General features: G+C 56.3%; 1 protein-coding gene across 1 annotated transcript in view; it reads left to right on the forward strand.

The window, feature by feature from the left end:
* Nucleotides 1–278: 278 nt before the first annotated feature.
* The window catches only part of LOC117644780 (metabotropic glutamate receptor-like), a 68,070-nt gene continuing 45,833 nt past the window's right edge, over nucleotides 279–22,515 (forward strand). Inside the window, exons 1-3 of the mRNA XM_034384398.1 lie at nucleotides 279–292; nucleotides 1,887–2,214; nucleotides 2,448–2,610. Coding sequence (XP_034240289.1) covers nucleotides 279–292; nucleotides 1,887–2,214; nucleotides 2,448–2,610 — 505 coding nt within the window. The remainder of the gene's footprint in view (nucleotides 293–1,886; nucleotides 2,215–2,447; nucleotides 2,611–22,515) is intronic.

Here is a 22,515-nt window from a genome sequence, read left to right on the forward strand (position 1 = left end):
CGGCCGCGCCAGCCACTTTGGAGCCAAATTGGAAGGCGCGGTGGTCACCGTGAGTCGGCCTGCAGTCTCTCTCTCTCTCTCTCTCTCTCTCTCTCTCTCTCTCTCTCCCTCTCTCTCTCTCTCTCTGTCTGGCTCACCTGACGGTCCTCGAGAGGTCCTGAAGGGCTCAGCAGATTAGATTACGTTCGTGAATTAGGGTCACCCTGATGGTGCATCAAGGGTCCCCGCGAAACGGTGATTAATTTTTAATTAAGCTGTTTAGGCCGGATGGGTCCGTGATGGGCACGGCATGGTACGGGGTGCAGTCCCAGGTTGAAGGCCGGGAAACCTTGCGTTGTGAGCTCCAGAGTCGCTAAACGGGACTCGAACCGAACGAGTGACCCCACCAATGGATTCCTCGTTCGGAGAGCAATCCATTGGTGGGGTAACACGTTTGGTTCGAGTCCCATTTCGCGACTCTGGAGCTCAAAACGCGTCTCTTTGGCCGCCTCCACCGGTCTTCTGGCCCACTGTGCGATTGGCCTGTCTGCAGTTATTCCTCGCCGGCATCAGAAGGCAGTGCCCGTAAGGGGGCGTCGCCGCGGCGTGCATACCAACAAGGGTCGATTACTCGAATCTGAATCGGGGTCTGTTGCCCGCACCGTGGAAAAGGGGGGAAAGGGGGGGGGGGGCGAGCGTGTGCACGGAGACCGGCCAGCAGGCAAATGAGCCTGACCTGCCCCACTGGAATAGTCATAAGCTGGTGAGGTCGCTCCTAACCTATGCTGACCGAACCCTGCCAGAAAGTTTCCGGTCGTTGTTTCCAACCGCGCTTCCATTGCTATTCCACCCACGCGGAAAAATGTATCATCTGGAGAAGCTGGAAGGTGCGACTGTCGCAGCGAATCGCGTGGGAAGCAAGTCAAGTTTCACTTCATTACGTCCGAGGCGGGCTACGCAGGGGTTACGCAGGGGGGTTACGCAAGGGGAGGAACTAGGCTTGGAGCGGGGCCACGCACAGTGGGCCAGGAGACCGGCGGAGGCGGCCAAAACTCTAGACGCGTTTTGAGCTCCAGAGTCGCTAAATGGGACTCGAACCGAACGCGTGACCCCACCAATGGATTCCTCGTCCGGAGAGCAATCCATTGGTGGGGTCACACGTTCGGTTCGAGCACCACTTACAGCGACTCTGGAGCTCAAAACGCGTCTAGAGTTTTGGCCGCCTCCACCGGTCTTCTGGCCCACTGTGCCACGCAAGGGAAGGGACTAGGCAGGGGAAGTGGCTACGCAGGGGTACCTGGCAGCCAAGCGACCGACCGGCCCGCCGGCCCCGCTCGAGCAGAGAGGAGTCGAGCTTGCGAGAGCTTGTCACCAACTAACTTGGCCACAACTCAAACCGTCCTTCCGGCCCTGCAGACTCGATTCGCGCTTTTCCGGAGCCCCCCCCCCCCCTTTTCCCAGTGGACCGGACCGACTGACTCAAGACCCAATTGTGCTCTGCCTCTCCCGAATGATTGGTTTTGTATCGGCCGAGACGACCGGCGGGCAGTTTACTCGTGTTTAGCGACGTCTCGTCGCACCGCCTGCTCGGCACAATTAGGTCGGCGCGAGCACTGTGAAACGACCCAAAGATTTGCCGGAAGGCCGGTGGAGGCGGCCGAAACTCTAGACGCGTTTTGAACTCCAGAGTCGCTAAATGGGACTCGAATCGAACGTGTGACCCCACCAATGGATTGCTCTCCGAACGAGGAGTCCATTGGTGGGGTCACACGCTCGGTTCGAGTCCCATTTAGCGACTCTGGAGCTCAAAACGCGTCTAGAGTTTTGGCCGCCTCCACCGGTCTTCCGGCCCACTGTGTGCAGGGAGTGGCGTGGCCACAGGTCGTTGATTCGCCCGGTGGTTGCAGGGGCCTGCTGCTGGCCGCGTCCCGCTCCAAGGACTCGGCGCCCTTCCACTGGCTGGCCTCGGACGGCTGGGGCCGGCAGCCCCACGTGGTCCGCGACGTGGAGGAGGTGGCGGAGGGCGCGCTCACGGTGGAGCTGCACACCGAGCCCATCCCGGGCTTCGACGCGTACATGGCGGCGCTCACCCCGGAGAACAACCTCCGCAACCCCTGGTTCGAGGAGTACTGGCAGGAGACCTTCAACTGCTCGCTGGCCAAGGCGGACCCCAGCAACCACAGCGACCACTGCGCGCCGGGGCTGCGGCTGGGGCCTGACGTCGGCTACCTCCAGGTACAGTGGGTCACCGGTGTAGGCGGTCAAAACCCCAGCCGCGTTTTGAGCTCCAGAGCCGCTGAATGGGTCTCGAACTGATCATGTGATCCCACCAATGGATTGCTCGTTCGGAGAGCTATACATCGGTGGGGTCACACGTTCGGTTCGAGTTCCATTTAGCGACTCTGGAGCTCAAACCGCGTCCAGAATTTTGACTGCATTACTTTGAGCCCCCGCGTGGCGGCCTGCAGGAGTCCAAGGTGCCCTTCGTGGTGGACGCCGTGTACGCCTTCGCCCACGCCCTGCACGCGCTGCAGCGAGACACCTGTCAGGGCAACGGCACCTGCTCCTCGATGCTCAACATGGACGGGGGCAACTTCTACCACAACTACCTGCTCAAGGTCAACTTCACTGGTGAGTGTCGCATAGCCGAGCGCGCAGCGTCGTGGGCTAGAAGCCCCTGGGTCGACGGTTCGACTCTCCCGCCGCAAACTGTTTTTTTTTTTCCTCAGTAAAATCACTCGTGTTGAGCAGAGAATGGATCTTGATCCGGACTCGCTGTGTCCCATTTGACGGCTGCCCGAAGGCAAACTCTCCCCCACCCTTCCTCCCCCCTCCACCGGACCTGTCCTCCTCCGCCTGCACCGTATTCAACGCGCGTGTGATAACAAAAATGAAACAAAAGGGAAAAGGAGGCGGGGGAGAAGAAACGAGACGGGCGAAAAAAAAATTGTCGGAAAAGTGAAAAGAGTGGCTCTTCGGGCGGCCGGGTTTGGCTTGCCGCTTTTCCGACAGAGAGCGGCTGTCCGCGCATTGAAATAACACGCAGCGGATGTCCCCCACACTCCGATTCTCTGTCTCCCTCGCACCCGTTCGGCACGGCCCGTGAGTGCGAGAGAGACAGACTCTCAGTCCGCTGCACGGGCGGCATGGAGACCGCAGCGATCCCGTTTCCGCAGGTAATTGCATGACTAGCTTGTTTTCGACGCGCCATACCGAAATCCGAGCGCGTTAACCAGATTAGCGTGCTGGTAACAGTGGAAACAGTGAAACCCGTGAAAACAGTCAAAACAGTGAAAACAGCACGGCTGCTAATCAGAACGCGCGCGCGAACTCAAATGCTGTTGAGTTTTTCATGTTTTTCCCTCGTTTTCATTTTTTTTCCTTCAATTATTTGTCCGCCTTTTCTCTGTGCGCGAGACTTTTCCGCCGCGGGGAACCAGGAAGCGGCAGGGCTTTAATTGTTGTCATGCATGACAATAATAGTGGCTGCTCCATATGCATTGGCGACTTTGTAAACACTGAGACGGGACCGCGGCCGCGCTACCTAGCGCGACCGCCGCGCCACATACGGTGCAAATTAAAAAGAGGAGGGGAAAAAATAATCGATCCCCCTGCTTTTCATTTTTAATCCAAATAAAAAGAGAGGGTGGGCGAAAAAAAGGGGATTGGCGCGGCTTTCGGCGTTCGCCGCACAGTGGGCCAGGAGACCGGCGGAGGTGGTCAAAATCTCGGACGCGTTTTGAGTCCCAGAGTCACTAAAGGGGACTCGAACCGAACGTATGACCCCACCAATGGATTGCTCTCCGAACGAGGAATCCATTGGTGGGGTCACACGTTCGGTTCGAGTCCTGCTTGGCGACTCTGGAGCTCAAAACGCGTCTGGACTTTTGGACGCCTCCGCCGGACTTCTGGCCCACTGTGCGCTAGTCAGGCTGGACTGCCACGTTTTGTTTCAGAAAAGATCCTGGAGTGATTTTGTTTTGGTGGATGAGTGATTTTTCGAACACGTCGTCCCAAAGGGCTAAAAAAGAGCTAAAAATGTCGGCCCTGGCTAAAATTTTCAACGACTGGATTTCTCAGCGTGTAAGTGAAGCTTGTAAAATGCCACGGGGAAACATTTTAACTCTAGCCCCAAACAGGAATTGAACTGATGTGGTTTTTGCGGACGCCGTAATTTGCACGTTGTTTTCGCTCCGCTGAGGAGACCGTCACCTCCCGGCGCCGCGGCGCGCCGCCACTTCAAAGGACCCAAATAAGGGCTTCCCCGGTGGCGAAACGCGTACTTTGCGAAACTGTTTGCCGAGGCGGCGAACTGATTGGGTGCGAACGCCATATCCTTCCCCGGATAGTCAGTCTGCTGCGTCGCCAGATCCGCCACTTTGCCGTTGCGCTGACTGCAGAGTAGAGGCTCGCCGAAGGCAAAGGCATGCTTGCCTGCCGTGCCAGCTCCTGTCAAGACATTTCCGTATTGAAATGCACTGGGTTCACTTTTACAATCAGTTTTTGGCCCTTTGGAATGTTCGTTTTGAATTTGTTTTCACGTCAGCTAGTTTTTCCCTCTGTCTGTAACGGAACTTTTTTTTCCGGTTGCCGCCCCCTAGCCATTCACATGTCCAAGGCCCGGCGGTCCCCTAACTGCCCAAAGACCCCTGCCGCTGGGGGGCCCTCTGTAAGTCTGGTTAAGTGTTTTCGATGCACCCTTTAGATACACCTAATGGCCCGCTGGGGGGCAGGCTGCTTGCGTGCTTGCCTGCCCTGGGGGCACGTCATGTACGAGGCGCCGAGGAGAAAACTGCTGACATCTATTTCTTTTTGCGGTGTCTCTCCTAAACGTCGCCGTCGGCGTCGCTGGTGGTTGCGGCTCTCTGTCTGGGATCCGCAACTTGGCTAGACACTTTTTTGCCAGTTTTGTCCCCGCTGTGCTGCCAGAGCCACTGGCCGGAACGCCAGTATTGGCAGGCTTGACCTAATCGTTCGTTGAACATGACCCAAAGTGGGATGTTTTCTCCGGTTCCTGGGGTGGGGTGGGGGTTGGACTCAGGCTGGGCAAGCAGAGATTAACTGGGCGTAGCCGGACACGCCGCCAAAATGTTTCTTGGATTTTGGACTCTGCGATCGATCGTACAGCAGTATCGAGAAAATACAAGGGTAAGAGTTGGTTCAAATACACTCTAAATGTTCTACAGTGAAGATTCTCCATATTCTGGTGAAAATGTTCCATATTATGGTGGTGCAGCTGACTTCGTAACATACCATTGAGAAATCACTACCTTATAGATATTTTGATGAATTTCGTAGGTATTGTGGAGAAAATCTCCACCATAATATGTTGGTGCAGCCTTTCACCGTAAGACATTTACCGTGTAGGGTCTTACTTGGTGTTTTGTGTATTAATTTGACGTGGCCTAACCACAAATTGATTAACGGCTAAAGGGTTGTCTAGGACGTCCAGGAGCAAATTATTACAAGCCAACTTTTCCAAGTGGCTGTACTCGCTCTTGGGCAGAGTACTTGATCTGCTGTCGCAACGGTCCCCCCGGTTCTGCTGTTATTCTTGGCAGTCCGTCCGGATTCGACCGTAAATCCGATTGGCCAATGGGGGACCGGCCTGCCGGCCAAGAGAAAGGTGGGAATTCCTTCTGGAGGGCGGCGGCCCTGTCCCCGCCTCGGATTAGAATCGAGTTAGTGGCCTGATTGGATCATCCCGGGGCTTTCGGAGCCATTCAATTCTCTAACACGATTCCCCATTCACAATTTTAATTATTGCGCCCTTTTTCCGCTCGTCTACTGAATCATCATCGGGTGGGCTGCCTCGCTCGTGCTGAGGCAACCTAACGAGGGGGAAAGCACTCGCGTAATAGTCGGGTCACTCTGTCCGTAATAGCACGCGTAATAGTGTGCGTAATAGTAGCGTAATAGCTGAAATTCTCAAAATTTGATCTATTTTACGGTTTTTTGGTCTGTTTTCAGCTAAATCGCTATATTTTGAGGCGTAATAGAGCGTCATAGGCGTAATAGTCGGGTCGCAGGTTTTAGGAGTGATTTCCCCCTCGCAACCTAACCTCCCCGGCACGAATCTGCTTATGACGGATAGCCAATCCGGGAGGTAATTTCAGTACTCGGTGCACACAAGACGCTCTCGGATTCCAAGGGCCGGCCCCGGGGCCATGACACGGCTGGGGTCTGGCCTGGAGGCGGGGCGGCCGGATCCAATCCAATCGTTGTGTAATTAGTTTACTTTGGAGAGCCTGCGCCGCCACGCTGCTAGTACGAGCCGGTGTCCGCAGACCGACCACTTACGGGCCTTAGCACCATGACCCGTAACACGCAGCCAACCTGCGCGGTCCTTGAATCGAAACGCCTGCCTGATCGGATCCAACAGCTCACGTCTCACAGTGGGCCAGAAGACCGGCGCAGGCGGCCGAAACTCTACACGCGTTTTGAGCTCCAGAGTCGCTAAATGGGACTCGAACCGACCGTGTGACCCCACCAATGGATTCCTCGTTCGGAGAGCAATCCATTGGTGAGGTCACACGTTCGATTGGAGCCCCTTTTTAGCGACTCTGGAGCTCAAAACGCGTTTAGAGTTCCGGCCGCCTGCGGCGGTCTGCGCCGGGTACTGACCGGTACTGACCCACCGTGCGTCTCTTGCACTGCACCAGCACCACCTCGCTCACTTTTCCTCGAACACCGGTCCCACCCCAAAGTGTGCATTAAATTTAACTTGTCCCTCATTCGGAAGCCCCCCGAATAGCAACCCGCACCCATCATCCCCCACCTGACGGCCCCCGAATTATCCATGTTAACAGACCTCCTCCTCGCGTGTAAGCCGATTTCGTTTTAAACTTGCAGGCTCGTTCATCGATTCGCCTCTCTCTCTCTCTCTCTCTCTCTCTCTCTCTCTCTCTCTCTCTCTCTCTCTCTCTCTCTCTCTCTCTCTCTCTCTCTCTCTCTCTCCTCTCTCTCTCTGGGTTTATCGTCCGGCGCTAATGGTTGACGCGACTCAGGTGCAGGAAGCCTTGATGAGGTCCTGGCCGGAAAAGGTCAGCCCTTTCGGGATGCGACGCCGCGGGAAAGAGGACCGCTGCACCAGGAAATTTATTTTAGAGGGGAAGTCCGTGGCGCGGCGGCCGGGCCTGCCGGGACGAAGGGGTGGCGGTGTCGTGTGCGGCGCTCGGAAACGATTTGGAACTAATCACTTTCCCGATTGGGGTAAGTTCGGCCGGTTCGGCGGCGGCCGGCGAACAGGCTCCCGATCCCGGCGGGACCTCGACGCCATCCTGGCATCCCGGGGAAGGACGCGTTGCACAGCGGGACCCTCTGCTGCCCCAACACACCCTGTCAATCCCCCCCCCTCTCTCTCTCTCTCTCTCTCTCTCTCTCTCTCTCTCTCTCTCTCTCTCTCTCTCTCTCTCTCTCTCTCTCTCTCTCTCTCTCTCTCTCTCTCTCTCTCTCTCTCTCTCAGACTTCACACCTCAAAAGCGTCTCACCACGGTCCCGGGATAATAATCCCCGGGGCAACTTTGCGCACGAAAAATTACACGGTGTCGCGAATTTCGAATTTTCTCTTTCCTGCGTGCCGCCTGCCTGCACTTTCCCCCTCGTGTTGTTACAACATTTGCCGGCGGCTTGTATTATGAAGCTTGTACAGCTGGGGGCTTCTTCCCTATACGCCGCTGTGGCGGTCCTTGCTGCGAACGCGAGCTGCTGGCTACCCGCCCACGCCGAATGGAGGGTACACGGGTCGGAGGTCGGGCCTCGTGAGATGAGCAATCCGAGTTGCCCAGTAAAAGCTGTGGTACAGTACTGAGGTGTGAGACCGAGAGAGCCGGTTTCATTATTTTGTGTGTGTGTGTGTGTGTAGGTGTGTGTGTGTCTGTCTCTGTCTGTCTGTCTGTCTGTCTGTCTGTCTGTCTGTGTCTGTGTAAACTACCACGCAGTTCGAAGCATCCCCGCATTGGCCCAGAAGACAGATCCAACTGAGCAATTATTGCTCGCTCAGTTAGTTCATAATGTGAAAACCTACACGTCAGGTGGGAAATTTTTTTATGAGAGGAGCTTCGTAAGTTGGATTGAGGTTCACAGTGTAATGACAACGGAAAGCTGCAGGGCAGTTCCCGGACGTGCCCAGGGGTGCTTCGACCGTCCGGTAGGCCGTCTGGCACGGTGTGGCACGGTGCCGGCCACGTCTGCTTGTCCAGGTAAACCACTTAAAGGCCCCCCGAGGGGCCCCGGGGGCTGAGGGGGCCAAGGGCACTCGGGGGGACCCCCAGAGGACCCGCTGGGGCCTGCGAGGTGGAGGGTAGCCGGTCGAGACGGTGTCATGTGATCGTCTCAGTCACTAGGCGGCGCGCAAACACTGACAGGGGGGGGGGCTAGAGGGTTGGAAAAGGGCCCCGTTGAAAGAATCGACTCCAGCGCGACGCCGCCATACCCGAGGACTTACAAAGGACGCACTATTGGCTCGCACTGCCTTTGAGATTGCCCGGTCGTTGCGAGGGGCGCGGAGGTGCTCTACGCAGGTGGGGAAGCACACCGTTAAACGGAGAATCCATCCCCTCCCCCCTCCACCGCGCGGCCCGGAATCACTTTTCTGTGCAGTTACCCCCCTTGAGTGCGGAGGGACGGACGGACGGGTGGACTAATCGCATTGACTCTCGCCGGGCAGTAGATTACCTCGATGGATCGCCGCGCCGACGGAGTGACCTTGAGGTGACCTTGAGGTGACCTTGAGGTGACCTTGTCCTCACCTTGGCGGCTTGGGGTAGGTTATTGGATGCCGGGGTTCCCACAGGTCAAGCTAGTCGAATCCCAAGACTCTGTTTTACTCCTGGCAAGGGCCTGAAACTTTAGACAAGACGATCGATTGTTTAATAACGTTACGTGAAAAATTCATGAACCTAACCTAACGATATGTGCGCTCGTTGAATTTTTTTTTTTGAAGCAGCGAGTGTATTTTCTCTCCGCGTGATGCGTGCGGTGACTGCTAGGGCACTGGATGCGGGAAGTGTCGGGTGGTTCCATCCACGGCTCATTGGAAAGGGATCGCAGAGTCACTGTCTCGCGTTTTGGACCGGCGCTGGCTGGCGGGCTGCCACGAGCATGTGTGGGGCACACTGCGAGCGGCCCGATGCCCGCGCTGTCATTTGCCGGCCTGATTTACAACGAGCCGAGCGGAAGACTGTAAACTCCGGACGCGTTTTGAGCTCCAGGGTCGCTAAGCAGGCCTCGAACCGAACGTGTGACCCCACCAATGGATCGCACCAATGGAACGAGGAATCCATTGGGGGGTCACACGTTCCTGCTTAGCTACTCTGGAGCTCAAAACGCGTTTAGAGTTCCGACCGCCTCCACCGGTCTTCTGGCCCACTGTGGCCTCCAGCGGCACGCTCGCTGGAGAAACACCAGCGGTCCAGCAGCCCAGAAAGCGGCGCTGGAAAAGCAGTTGCGCGTTGCAGCGCGCCGCGTGGTACATGTCTGGTTCCGAATCGCGCTCTGTCTCTCTCGCTCCGCCGCGGGGCGCCCCGTGAGTGCGAGAGAGACGGAGGCGGGGGGTCGGCGCTGCACGCGTTCAATTAGCCGGAATCTACGGCGAGGCGCGCTGCTGCGCGTTGCGCGTTATAGCGGGAATGTCGGCCGAGACGTTCGTTCAATCGGAATTTATGTGCGGCCCTTGGCTGCACCGACTTCGCCTGCTTCGCTAGCTTGGCTTGCCTCGCTCCGCTGCCGCGGCGAGGGCCGTAAGCACTAATTGCAGCACGTGTTTGCCGAGACGCGCTGCGCTACGCGGCGCCTTCGTCGGCCAGCGGCGGAAATTGAAAATGCCTCTTCGATGCGCGGCCCGGCACAGTGGGTTGGCCATAAGACCGGTGGAGGCGGCCAAAACTCCTAGACGCGTTTTGAGCTCCAGAGCCGCTAAATGGGACTCGAACCGAACGTGTGACCCCACCAATGGGTTCCTCCTTCGGAGAGCAATCCATTGGTGGGGTCACACGTTCGGTTCGAGTTCCGTTTAGCGACTCTGGAGCTCAAAACGCGTCTGGAATTTAAACCACCTCCGCCCTCCGCCGGCCTTCTGGTCCACTGTGTGTTGCCGGGGAAAAGTAATGTAGTTTCCTTTTTTTTTCGCAGCGAGGAAAATCGCTTGCTCCATAATCGCGTGAAACTTTCAACAAAATAGCACAAAATACATCGAGACCATGCCCGTCTGGTCGGTTCGTTTTCATGGCCCATTTTATCGTGTCGTGGGAGTCCCCTGGCAGCCAGTCCGTGTGACTTGTACTGTGGCAACCCGGAATGTCGAAGGGAGGGGGTTGTGGCTTGTGGCCAATGTCGATTGCCTGCGGTACGCTTTAGCGCATCGCCAGCAGTCAAGCTCTCCACAGTGGGCCAGAAGACCGGCGGAGGCGGCCAAAACTCTAGACGCGTTTTGAGCTCCAGAGTCGCTAAACAGGACTCGAACCGAACGTGTGACCCCACCAATGGACAAACAAATTGTTCTGCGACAGCGCATCGTCATTTCGGTAACTAGAGCTCGAGTTTCCGGGTTAAAACTATCATAGTGTGTTTCTGATCTCAGTGAAAACAGTGTGGAAAACTTCTTGATCCGTTCTCTCCCTTTTTTCGGTCCCCCATCGAAGTTTCTGAGAGTGGCCGAGCAGAACCGTGTTTCGCCAATTACATACCGCCTGTCTTTCGTGGACTCGACTCGGCGTACGATTTCGTTCGGAAGACAGTACGACACGGAAACGCCATCCAGTTTGCTCTCTCTCTCTCTCTCTCTCTCTCTCTCTCTCTCTCTCTCTCTCTCTCTCTCTCTCGCACTCGCGGGGCGTGGCGGTGCGAGAGAGACGGTTTGGATTGAGACCGGAGCGACGCGGCGACACCGAAGGCGCTTTCAATCTTTCCCCGGGCGGTGTTCCTCCTTCCCGGGGCTGCGTGCCGAACTCTCTCCGTCTCTGTCGCATTCAGAGTCCTCGCGTACCGACAAGCGAGAGCAACGGAGAGGGAAGACGGGCTGCGTGCGCAGAGCGAGGCAGAGCACAGTGGGCCAGAAGACCGGCGCTGGCGGACAAAACTCTAGACGCGTTTTGAGCTCCAGAGTCGCTGAACGGGACTCGAACCGAACGTGTGACCCCACCAATGGATTGCTCTCCGAACGAGGAATCCATTGGTGGGGTCACACGTTCGGTTCGAGTCCCGTTCAGCGACTCTGGAGCTCAAAACGCGTCTAGAGTTTTGTCCGCCTGCGCCGGTCCTCTGGCCCACTGTGCAGAGCCAGGCAGAGCCCCTCTCCGCCGGCCGCAGCAGCATGGTGGCACTCTTGTTTACTCGACCCATCCGTCCATCTGATCGAATGCCCTTTCCGCTCTCGGCCGCCGGAGTCCGTCAAAAAATCCCTTCGCTCCTGGAGTTTCGGTCGCGGGAACGGGTAGCCAGCGTGCCGTTAAATTTTACAGAGGGAAGAAGACCACAGCTATCCGTGTCGTTTGTCAAAGAATGGAGAGAGAGAAGAGTCCACGTGCGGTTTCATAGAACGCATGCGGTGTATTCGACCAGGCCTTTGTGCCTGGACAGGCCTACCAACGTGCTTTGAACGTTGCATCCAATATCGCTACGCATTTCCAACGAAAAACAGTCTTTGTGATGTCCTCACCACAGCGCATGGAAAAAAAATTGCATCGTCGGTTCGTCAGTTGCACAAACTGATTTTTTTTTCTTTTTTTTTGCTGCTGACAAAAATGAGGCTGCCGATCACGTTGCCAAGCGGTACAGCCCTCTCAAGAGGTGCCGTGTCGTTTCGCAAAGCGCTCTCCGCACGTGCCGCCCCCCCCCCCTCCCCTCCCCCTTCCCACTCGTAATATATGCCGACGTAAAAGGCTGCATTTTCCCCTTTCCCAGGGAGCGCCTTGAATTATTCACGATTGGCACTCATATTTGGAATTTGAATTAACATTCCGGCCGCTGCCTCGTTGGTGAAGCAGTGATTGCTTCGAGTCCTGGGTTCAATTCCACCCCGCTGCTGTCGCGCGACCCACCTTTTTTTTTTTTTTTTGGGGGGGGGGGGGCATTTATGGTACTGGTAACTGGCAGGTAGTTGATTCATGTGCTTTCAAGGATCCTTTTGCCGAACAAAGTGATCATCTTTGCAAAAAAGTGTGTGCCCCTAAGGTGCATTTGAAACTTCGCACTATTTATGACTCATGACAGGGTCGACAGAAAATTTCATGAGGATGAATTTTACCCTATCAAGGTGTCCAAACATTCGAACAAACCGATCAACGCGCTGGCATCGCGAACGACGCACAGAGCTGAAAGTAAGAGCGAGACGTGTTTTGACAAGGACGAGTGGGAGGGAGGAGTCAAGGGGCCAGGACCCAACCCACCGGATGAGGGTAAAGGGGTGCAGAGAGAGAGAGAGAGAGAGAGAGAGAGAGAGAGTCTAATCTGCCTGTTAGCTGATACATTCAGGGAGGAGGATGGCGAGGTGACTCCGCTGCGTTAACGCTGTCCACCATAATTCCCCCGTAGTCTCGCCCCACTGAAAAAGAAAAGCAGAGGATGATAAAAAAGACGCGCCTCCCCCTCAACCTCGTCGCAGCGAGGGACGAAAAAGAGAAGGGGCAAAAATAATAAATATATTTAAAAAAATGGCGGGGAAAAAGGAGAGTGGTGAGCGTCCCCTGTAACAGACCCAGGCCCAGCCGAGAGCCCAGGTGGCCCTCCGAACCGCTCCGCACGTCGGCGGGGGGATGGAGCGACACCAGCCCCGCGCTGCCCGACGCCCCGCAGACGCACAGTGGGCCAGAAGACCGGCGGAGGCGGCCGAAACCCTAGACGCGTTTGAGCTCCAGAGTCGCTAAGCAGGCCTCGAACCGAGCGTGTGACCCCACCAATGGATTCCTCGTACGGAGAGCAATCTATTGGTGGGGCCACACGCTCGGTTCGAGTCCCATTCAGCGACTCTGGAGCTCAAAACGCGTCCGGGATTTTGACCGGCTCCACCGGTCTTCTGGCCCACTGTGCGACGCCAACGGGTAGCACTTCACAACCTTCACAACCTTCACAACCGCGACCGCGACCGAATTTGCGGAAAAGTCAGCTTTAGGTGGACCTTTTGAACGTAAGACGTGTCACACTTTCACGGGTTCCTTGCTGCGCAGCTGACGGTTTTCAAAAAGCGGAGCTCATCCAAAATAAAAATTCGTCGCAGGCAGAGGACTTTTCTCTCCCTCTAACCCAGTTTGACCACCGAGAGTGAAGGGAGAGGGACAGCGATGCAAAACGGGAAAAAATCGAGTTGGTGCAACAAGGTTACGTAGATTTATGGAGAAGAGGGGCAGGAGGGGCGCAAACGCCTCACCTGGGCGTGCTTTGCGAATCTCAAGCCATGCGACGCCAACGAGGAAATACAGTGTAGCACCTCCGACTTCTCGGTATTTTCTTGGAGTGCCCCCACCCCTCTCGCGCCTCTTGAGTTTGCGAGGAGTACCCTACAGCCCCTCAGACACCTCAAGCGTGCAATGCCAGATTACCTGCTTCGGCGGAGCTAACCAGAGCGAACCGCCAGAGGGGACAGCGCCGCTTCTTTTTGTCCGAGGGGATCTCATTCTACACGGAAAAACAACAGAAACACTGGCAATGGGCCGCTTTAGCCCGTCCCGTACGTTTAAAACAGCCAACAATTTGGTTCGCAAACCATGTAAAAACCTCGGTCGGGTTCATTTTCGTCACCAGCACCCTGAAAAACGAATGAAATCACACGAAACTAGAAAGACAAATTTGGTCCCCTTTAACCATTACGGGTGTGTGGGGTCGAAATTGCATGTCCTTTTCGGAAAAGCGTAATTTTATATCCACGCAGCGTGTAAATAATAAAAATGATTCGCGAGTCCGCTCCTCGGAGCGTTCCAGCAGTCCGTGTTTGCAATGGCACACCTGTGCGATTCGGGTTCGCCGTGTTGACAGGGGCCGGGCCAATCCTGAGCCCACACGACATCGACACGCCGGTCTCCAGAGATGGGGCTCCACCTGTTTATTTTTATTATTATCATTTCTCATGGAATTGCGTTTTTGGCACTTGTCGCCTGCACTGTCATTGTCACGTTCATCGGCATCCCTGTTGCATCGCGGGGCGGGCAGGCTTGTTAGGGAGCATTGTGCGTGGGCACACCTTTCCCGCCTTTTCTTACCAGTTTACGGTGTGCCCCCACCCCCAACGTCGTCCCCGTCTCACAGTGGGCCAGCAGACCGGTGGAGGCGGCCAAAACTCTAAACGCGTTTTGAGCTCCAGAGTCGCTAAATGGGACTAGAACCGAACGTGTGACTCCACCAATGGATTGCTCTCCGAACGAGGAATCCATTGGTGGGGTCACACGTTCGGTTCGAGGCCTGCTTAGCGACTCTGGAGCTCAAAACGCGTCTAGAGTTTTGGCCGCCTCCGTCGGTCTTCTGGCCCACTGTGCGTCTCCCGCCTTCCCACCCCGCTCCTTCCGCCAAACCTCGCCCCCACCTGCTTTCGAAACGAGCCCCTCGAATGCATGCTGAGGAAGGAATGGAGCTATTGGCATTCAAAGCGATCATCTCAACAGGCGGGACGGCCGGGGCGGGCCGCCGAGCGATTGGCTGTCTCTCTCGCACCCGCATTGAGGGAAGTCAAGGCAGCGAGTGCGACGGAGAGCGCCTGGCGAGTAGGCAGCGCGCGCGCAGCGCTGTACCGCACCGCGTCTGTTGCCTACCTCGCAGGCGCTCTCGCCAGCCGGAAGACCGGTGGAGGCGGTCCAAACCCCGGACGCGTTTTGAGCTCCAGCGTCGCTGAATGGGACTCGAACCGAACGTGTGACCCCACCAATGGATTGCTCTCCGGACGAGGAATCCGTTGGTGTGTTCACACGTTCGGTTCGAGTCCCATACAGCAACGCGTTTGGGGTTTTGGCCGCCTCCGGCTGTCTTTGCGGCAAACCCACTGTGCATTCGTGGAAAAACGGACAGCCTATTTGGAGTTGGTTCCGAGACAGGTCTTCTGTCTCGGCGTCTCCCCCTTTTCCCGCGACCGTTCCGCGGCAGTCCATTGCTCACGTCGGGGCCCCGGCGTCCCAGCGGCCCGCCAAGGCGAGGCGAGGTCCCCGCCGCTACAGTGTGGTGGGTGCGAGTTGCGCGCTAACTTAATACGCAGTGGCGTGGCTGGCGCGGCGGGCGCGGCTCGGCGCTACCTCTTGTCTGGACCCACACTGTACGGCCGCCTGCAGCCACATCTCACGCGCTGAGGTGAGGCCTCCACGGGACTGCACCGTGGCGGCTGTGCACTGTGGGCAACGGTGGGTTTGCCAGAAGGCCGGTGGAGGCGGCCAAAACTCTAGACGCGTTTTGAGCTCCAGAGTCGCTAAATGGCACTCGAACCGAACGTGTGACCCCACCAATGGATTGCTCTCCGAACGAGGAATCCATTGGTGGGGTCACACGTTCGTTTCGAGCCCTGCTTAGCGACTCTGGATCCCAACACGCGTCTGGAGTTTCGGCCGCCTCCGCCGGTCTTCTGGCCCGCTGTGGGCCCTGCCAGAAACTCCTCGGCGCGTCGCTCCCCACACACTGACACGCGACACGGGCGGCGCGCGAAATTTGAACTCTGGCGCGGAAATTGGAACTGGGAGACGCTGGCTGGCGTGTCTGGCTGGCCGGCTTGGCTGGTGGCGCTCCGCTCGCTCCGCTGCCGGCCAGTCATTAGTGGTAGTTTGTCATGGTGGGCACACTGCGCGGCGGTGCGGTGTCGTGCTTTGGTGGGCAGGGAAGCGGCCGGGGCGGGCAGGGTGGGCAGACGGCACTGGTGGGCCGAGCCGGGCAGAGCGAAGCGGCGGAGCCACCACGGCCACCACGCAGCCCAGGGTGGGCGAGGGTCGATAGCCCACCATCCTCCTCCGTCTCGCTTCTAATCCCTCCTCCGTCCCTCTTTCCCCTTCTCTCTCTCTCTCTCTCTCTCTCTCTCTCTCTCTCTCTCTCTCTCTCTCTCTCTCTCTCTCTCCTCTCTCTCTCTCTCTCTCTCTCTCTCTCCCTCTTCTCTCTCCTCTCTCTCTCTCTCTCTCTCTCTTTCTCTCCCTCTCTCTCTCTCTCTCTCTCTCTCTCTCTCTCTCTCTCTCCTCTCTCACTCTTCTCTCCTCTCTCTCTCTCTCTCCTCTCTCTCTCTCTCTCTCTCTCTCTCTCTCTCTCTCTCCCTCTCTCTCTCTCTCTCTCTCTCTCTCTCTCTCCCTCTCTCTCTCTCTCTCTCTCTCTCTCTCTCTCTCTCTCTCTCTCTCTCTCTCTCTCTCTCTCTCTCTCCCCCTCTCTCTCTCCCTTCCGGTGGCCCGGCACCCCGTCCCCCCATTCCGTGTTACCCAAAACCTCCTCCGCCTCCTCGGAAATATGAATGGTAGGACAGCAATCAATTTTTCTCTCGTCGACCCACTTCCATTTTTTGGCAGGGTAAGCCACTGTGCGAAGTCGCTGAAAAGGAGTTTGGTACTTGACTCGTATCTTGTCGCTTACTCACGACAAAAGCCATGCACAGTGGGCCAGAAGTCCTGGTTCCGTGGACATGCTCGGGCGAATGTACGAATCAAGTGGCGGTTTTCGGAAAGCGCTCGGCGGCCTCATCGCAGTCTAATGAGATGAGCGAGAGAGACAGAGCGTGCGACTCTCGCGGGTCAGCCGGCCGTCGAAGACCAGCCGAAGAGAGACCGGAGTGGGCCGGCCGAGGACATTAGGAAAGGAGGGACCGCATGCTGTCCTCTGTCTCTCCCTCCCCCCCCCTCTCTCTCTCTCTCTCTCTCTCTCTCTCTCTCTCTCCCCGCAGCCTCATGCAATGCAATGCCCTGCTTCTGTCACCGCCCCCTCGCTGATGACGGCTCCCCTTCGCCTATAGTTCCGACGGCACCTACAGTGTACGTCCTACACGCAGCCCGCCCGGCTGGGAAATCGAGATGTCTTCTTGATCTCGGCCTCCACCTACCCCAGGCGCGATCCCTCTCTTTTTTGTCCAGAAGAAATTTTCAAAAAAAATAGTAAACTACGGACGCGTTTTGAGCTCCAGAGTCGCTAAATGGGACTCGAATCGAACGTGTGACCCCACCAATGGATTGCTCTCCGAACGAGGAATCCATTGGTGGGGTCACACGCTCGGTTCAAGTCCCATTTAGTGACTCTGGAGCTCAAAACGCGTCGAAAATTTTGGCCGCCTCCACCGGCCTTCTGGCCCACTGTGTTGCTGCGGCCGCTACGCTGTAACATTTACACCACGGTTATGGAACATCAGGGTGTGACCGGCGATCGGTCATTCCTCTGTGTAAATGTTTGCGGAGCGGCGCCCCGGGGGAGAAAAAAAAAGATAATTTAAAAATAACACGAATCGGAGAGGTGGGCGGGCGGTCCGCGAGTAGGCGGCCCGGGAAATGAATACTTGCGATGTGCTCTAAGGGAAGCTCTACAGTGTCGCAGCGGGGCTTCCGCGTCCGGGTTCGAAATTATTCTTCGGCCCGGGTTACACTAATGTGCCTCGGAGGCGGCCTTCGAAGGACCGCCTGGAGATGATCCTCATTCTGTTATCACGGTGTCCGGCTTCCTTTTGGGAATCCCGTTAAAAAAGAAGTCTTTGTGAGGTAAGGACACGAGCAGACGAAAAGTTTTGATTGAATCCGCAACTCCGGGTGAGCGATGCACTGTAAATGCCCCCCCCCCCCCCCCCACCCCCACCCCCCAAAAAAAATCAGTAAATTTTTTACGGCACCACGAGTGCAATAAATAAATGCACCGCTTTTGGGGGGAATCGAACCCTCGACCACGGCACACTGGAAATTAACAGTGGCTGATTGAGGGCACGTAATGCAGCGTGTGGTTGCTGTGCTGCGAATTTCCGCAGCTTCGGACGCGCTGCGGAACAATACGGACTAATGGGCCCTCTGCCCTCCGCCCCGCCCCGCCCCGCCCCGCCCCGCCCCGTTCCACTCGGACTCAAGCGAGATGCTCACCGCCGATTGAAAACGCAATATGGCTTCAATCGCGCCACATTAACGGGCTGGCGAATTTCTCATACTCGTCGCACGCACGCCTTATTGGCCGAAACACGCTCATTTTTTCCTTCCCCACTCTTCTCTCTCTCTCTCTCTCTCTCTCTCTCTCTCTCTCTCTCTCTCTCCTCTCTCTCTCCAGAACGAGACCCCCAGGACATATTTGGAGCGCATCGCAATCTCCATTACGAGTTGATCGGAATGTCGACTGTTTTGCAGTCTTTTCATGTCGGATATGGCAGCGGAGAGGAAACGCTTCCCCAGCACTGTTTGGCTGAAAACACAACAAAAGCTTCCTGCACTGTTGTTCCTATCACGGCCACCCGCCCCCTCTCTGCGAGGCTGAGGCGAAAAAAATGTGGTTGAGGTATACAGTGGGCCACCGGCGGAGGCGGCCAAAATTCTAGACGCGTTGTGAGCTCCAGTCACTAAATGGGACTCGAACCGAACGTGTGACCCCACCAATGGATTGCTCTCCGAACGAGGAATCCATTGGTGGGGTCACTCGATCGGTTCGAGTCCCATTCAGCGACTCTGGAGCTCTGCACGCGTCTCGAGTTTTGGCCGCCTCCACCTGCCTTCTGGCCCACTGTGCCCCGCGCCACGTCGTGCCACGTGCACACATGGCGTCGGCCACGCCACGCCAGCCACGCCCCGAACTCGTGAGCCGTGTTCTATGCGCTATCGGAAATGAAAACTCATCAAGGTCCGTGCCGGGCCGACCTTGGGCTGTCAGGGCGGGCAGGGCCAGGCAGGGCGGACCGATGGCGGGCCGTGCCTAGGGATGCAAAATTACCGGTAATTTTCAAAATTACGTAAAAAACGGTAAATTACCGTAAATTACCGGTAATTTTGGTAAAAAACGGTAAAATTCGTTTCTTTTAAATGGTGTGCCTTTTTTTTGTGATTTTGTTGAAACTAAGTAGTAAGCATGGTTTTTTTGGGTCAGGAATGATTAAATCTATTGAGAAGCTCAAAAGAAACACTCCCAAGGGAAAAAAATCACAAACGTCCCTAACTAAAGGGATTTTTCGCGGCCCCTTGGTGTAGGGACGGTTTCCATGAAATGGCCAGTCCCTATGGATAGGGACAGTTCCCTTGTCAAAGGGCCGCGAAATATCCCTTTGAGTAAGGGACATGCCGCGGAGTGTTCAAGTGTTCAAAACATTTACCTCTTGAAGATCAATGTACAATATAAGAAACGCTTTGTTGAGTGAACTTTTGACGCTGATCAAATGGTAGTGTCGCCGACACTACGTATCTACAGCCGTTTGCAAGATACCTTTAATAGGTGTGTAGCAGGTTTGCTTACCTAAATACGTCACCTAAGTGCGTCACCTTTTTCAGAAAATGTGCTTTAGCGTTTCTTAATAAGCGTTTTATCATTAATATGGGGAATTGAAACTGTATTTTGCAAAATACCGATAAAATTCGAATTTTACCGTTAATTACCGATTTTTCGGCTCTTCGGTAAATTACGGTTATTTACCGTAATTTACCGTAAGTTTACCGGGTAATTTACCGCCTTCGCATCCCTAGCCGTGCCGCGAGCTTGTACACATGCACAGCTTATAATTAAGAGCCGGGATGCCTGGGGTCTCCTCTCTCTCTCTCTCTCTCTCTCTCTCTCTCTCTCTCCCTCTCGCTTTCGCTACGGCCAGTTGACTCTCCTGGAGGCGAACAGGGCCGTTGGGGGCGGCACGCACCCACACTGCCACGCCGCGCCGCGCCCCGCCCCGCCCCGCCCCGCCACGCCTCACCACGCCGCGCCGCGCCCCTTGCCACTGAAAACAATTATATGAAATTCCCCAAGCACTTGTGGCCATAATCATGCATACGTTATGAGCCCAACCCCTTATAATGCTTTCGCGACGCGCTCTTTGGCCCCTCCCCTCGCCCCCTGCACCCCTTTCGCGGGACCCTTTCCCCCCCCCCCCCCCTCATTCCCCCACCTCGTTTCTCACAGCCACACCCTCCCCTGTTGTCGCTTTTTGTAAGCCCTTCCCAGCCCATCTCTTTTCCTCACTGCTACCTTCCACCCCTTTTCCCCCCCTCCCCCCTCTTTCCTCGTGGAGTCCTCACTTTGGCAGGACGTTCGCGCACTCAGTGACCCTCGAGAATTAGTGTGAATGGGCCGTTGAGCGGCCCTTTACGGCTGACTTGTACTACTGACTTGTTGTTGTTGCTGCTGCTTTTGTGGTTGTTGGCGCTCATGCCGTTTTGCCGTCCGCTCTATCCCTCTCTTTCTCTCTCTCCTCTCTCTCTCTCTCTCTCTCTCCTCTCTCTCTCTCTCTCCCTCTCTCTCTCTCTCTCTCTCTATCTCTCCTCGCAAAGAAGACGGAAGGACAACTTCTGTGTCGCTTAGGATGGAGCGGGAGTCGATTTGGTGAGGAGTGTTTTTGAAAGTGAACAACTAAGATTGACTCAGTCCACATCGTACTGAGCTCTGACGAGATTCACGACGAGATTTTCGCCACACTGTACAAAATTATTTTTCTTCGAAGTGTCGCAACTTCTTAGCGCGACTGGTCTGCGTTCACGGTTGTGTCACCGCAGCAGATTATTTTCGCGGAGATTTCGGCGGGCGCGCTTTTTTCGCACAGTGTATAATTTATGGCGGAGTCGGTAAGAGGCAGGCGGCCCGTCCACGACGCCAGGGCCGTATATAATATTTTTCCCGACGTGGACGTTTAACTGGGGGCGTCCCACAGTGGGCCAGCAGACCGGTGGAGGCGGTCGAAGTCCCGGGCGCGTTTTGAGCTGCAGCGTCGCTAAATGGAACTCGAACCGGACGTGTGACCCAACCAATGGATTCCTCGTTTGGAGAGCAATCCATTGGTAGGGTCACACTTTCGGTTCGAGTCCCGTGTGGTGACTCTGGAGCTCAAAACGCGTCTAGGGTTCTGGCCGCCTCCACCGGTCTTCTGGCCCACCGTGCGTCCTTTTGGGTCGCTTCGCACGCGCGCCCCGGCCTGGCTCCGGCGCGCGGTCCCAGAGTCCCGGCCTGGCTGTTCCGGGGGCCATTGATTGATTGATTTGGACAGACTCCAGCAGACGCACTCCAGCGGAAGGATATTCTTGTGTCACAATGCGCAACAGGTGCTGCGCTACGCGGCGCACCCCGGTATGACGAATGGTGCCATGATATTGTCATGGAGGCCCCGCGGGCCGCGGCGGACGCGAAAGTGGTGCCAGACGCGTTTTGAGCTCCAGAGTCGCGAAGCAGGACTCGAACCGAACGTGTGACCCCACCAATGGATTCCTCGTTGGGTCGGAGAGCAATCCATTGGTGGATTGGCGGACGTTCGGTCCGAGTCCCACTTAGCGACTCTGGAGCTCAGAACGCGTCTGGAGTTTTGGCCGCCTCCACCGGTCCTCGAGCCCGCTGTGCGCCCCGTGTGCCATTCACGCCGCTCGGCCCGGGAAATAAAAGGTGGCAGCAACAGTCCCGGCGGGCGCCGCGGCCGCTGTGCAATCATCAACAACGATGCAATGAAAGTTGTCGTAATTTATGCCCCGACTGTCGGCCTGCCCGGCTGGCTGGCTGGCTGGCTGGCTGGCCGGCTGGCGCGCTGCTGGAGCAGGTGTTAATAAAAACACTTACAAAGTTTCTGGGCATGCCCTGCAAATTGAAGCGCCCGCTCCTCCAAGACTAAGTAGTTGGCCGCGTGGCGTCTCACTCGCACTCGCTGGGCGACGCACTCTCTCCCCGTCCGTTGTTTATGGCCGTCCCCTGGAGTGGGTTCTCGAGGAAAGACAAATTTCACGCTTTAACGAATTGTCGACTTGTGCGGCACACTGTTTTCCCCTGTTGTGTTTTCAAAATTCGAAACTAATTTAATCAAACTTCAATCTGTGATGGTGTTAGGTCTTTGATCCCCTGCTCGTGGAGATAATCGTGTTCCTTGGCTCGTTAGCGAACGGACGTGCGCCCATAGCCGTAAAATGGTTGATCTATTCACTTTTGTACACATTTTTCCCAGTCCTGGCCGAGCAGCAAGTGGTCCAGAAGACCGGTGGAGGCGACCAAAACTCCAGACGTGTTTTGAGCTCCAGAGTCGCTAAATGGGACTCGAACCGAACGTGTGACCCTACCAATGGATTGCTCTCCGGGCGAGGAATCCATTGGTGGGGTCACACGTCCGGTTCGAGTCCCATTTAGCGACTCTGGAGCTCAAAACGCGTTCTCGGCGAACGCCCGGCAGGTAGGCAACTCAGCGCACGGAAGCGCGGCGGGACTGCCTACCCCGCCGACTGCAGGCGCTTCGCACCTCTCTCTCTCTCTCTCTCTCTCTCTCTCTCTCTCTCTCTCTCTCTCTCTCTCTCTCTCTCTCTCTCTCTCTCTCTCTCTCTCTCGCACTCGCGAGGCGGCCCTGCGTCGGTGCGAGAGAGAGACAGAGTCGCCTCTGCCGGTCTGGCCAGCACCTTTGCGAATATATGGAGCCGTTTGAGCTCTGACTCAGACAGTTTTAGGCAACTAAGCCTTTGAGGCAGTTGATTT

This window comes from Thrips palmi, unplaced genomic scaffold (assembly GCF_012932325.1).
Source record: "Thrips palmi isolate BJ-2018 unplaced genomic scaffold, TpBJ-2018v1 HiC_scaffold_18, whole genome shotgun sequence".
NCBI classification, from domain to species: domain Eukaryota; kingdom Metazoa; phylum Arthropoda; class Insecta; order Thysanoptera; family Thripidae; genus Thrips; species Thrips palmi.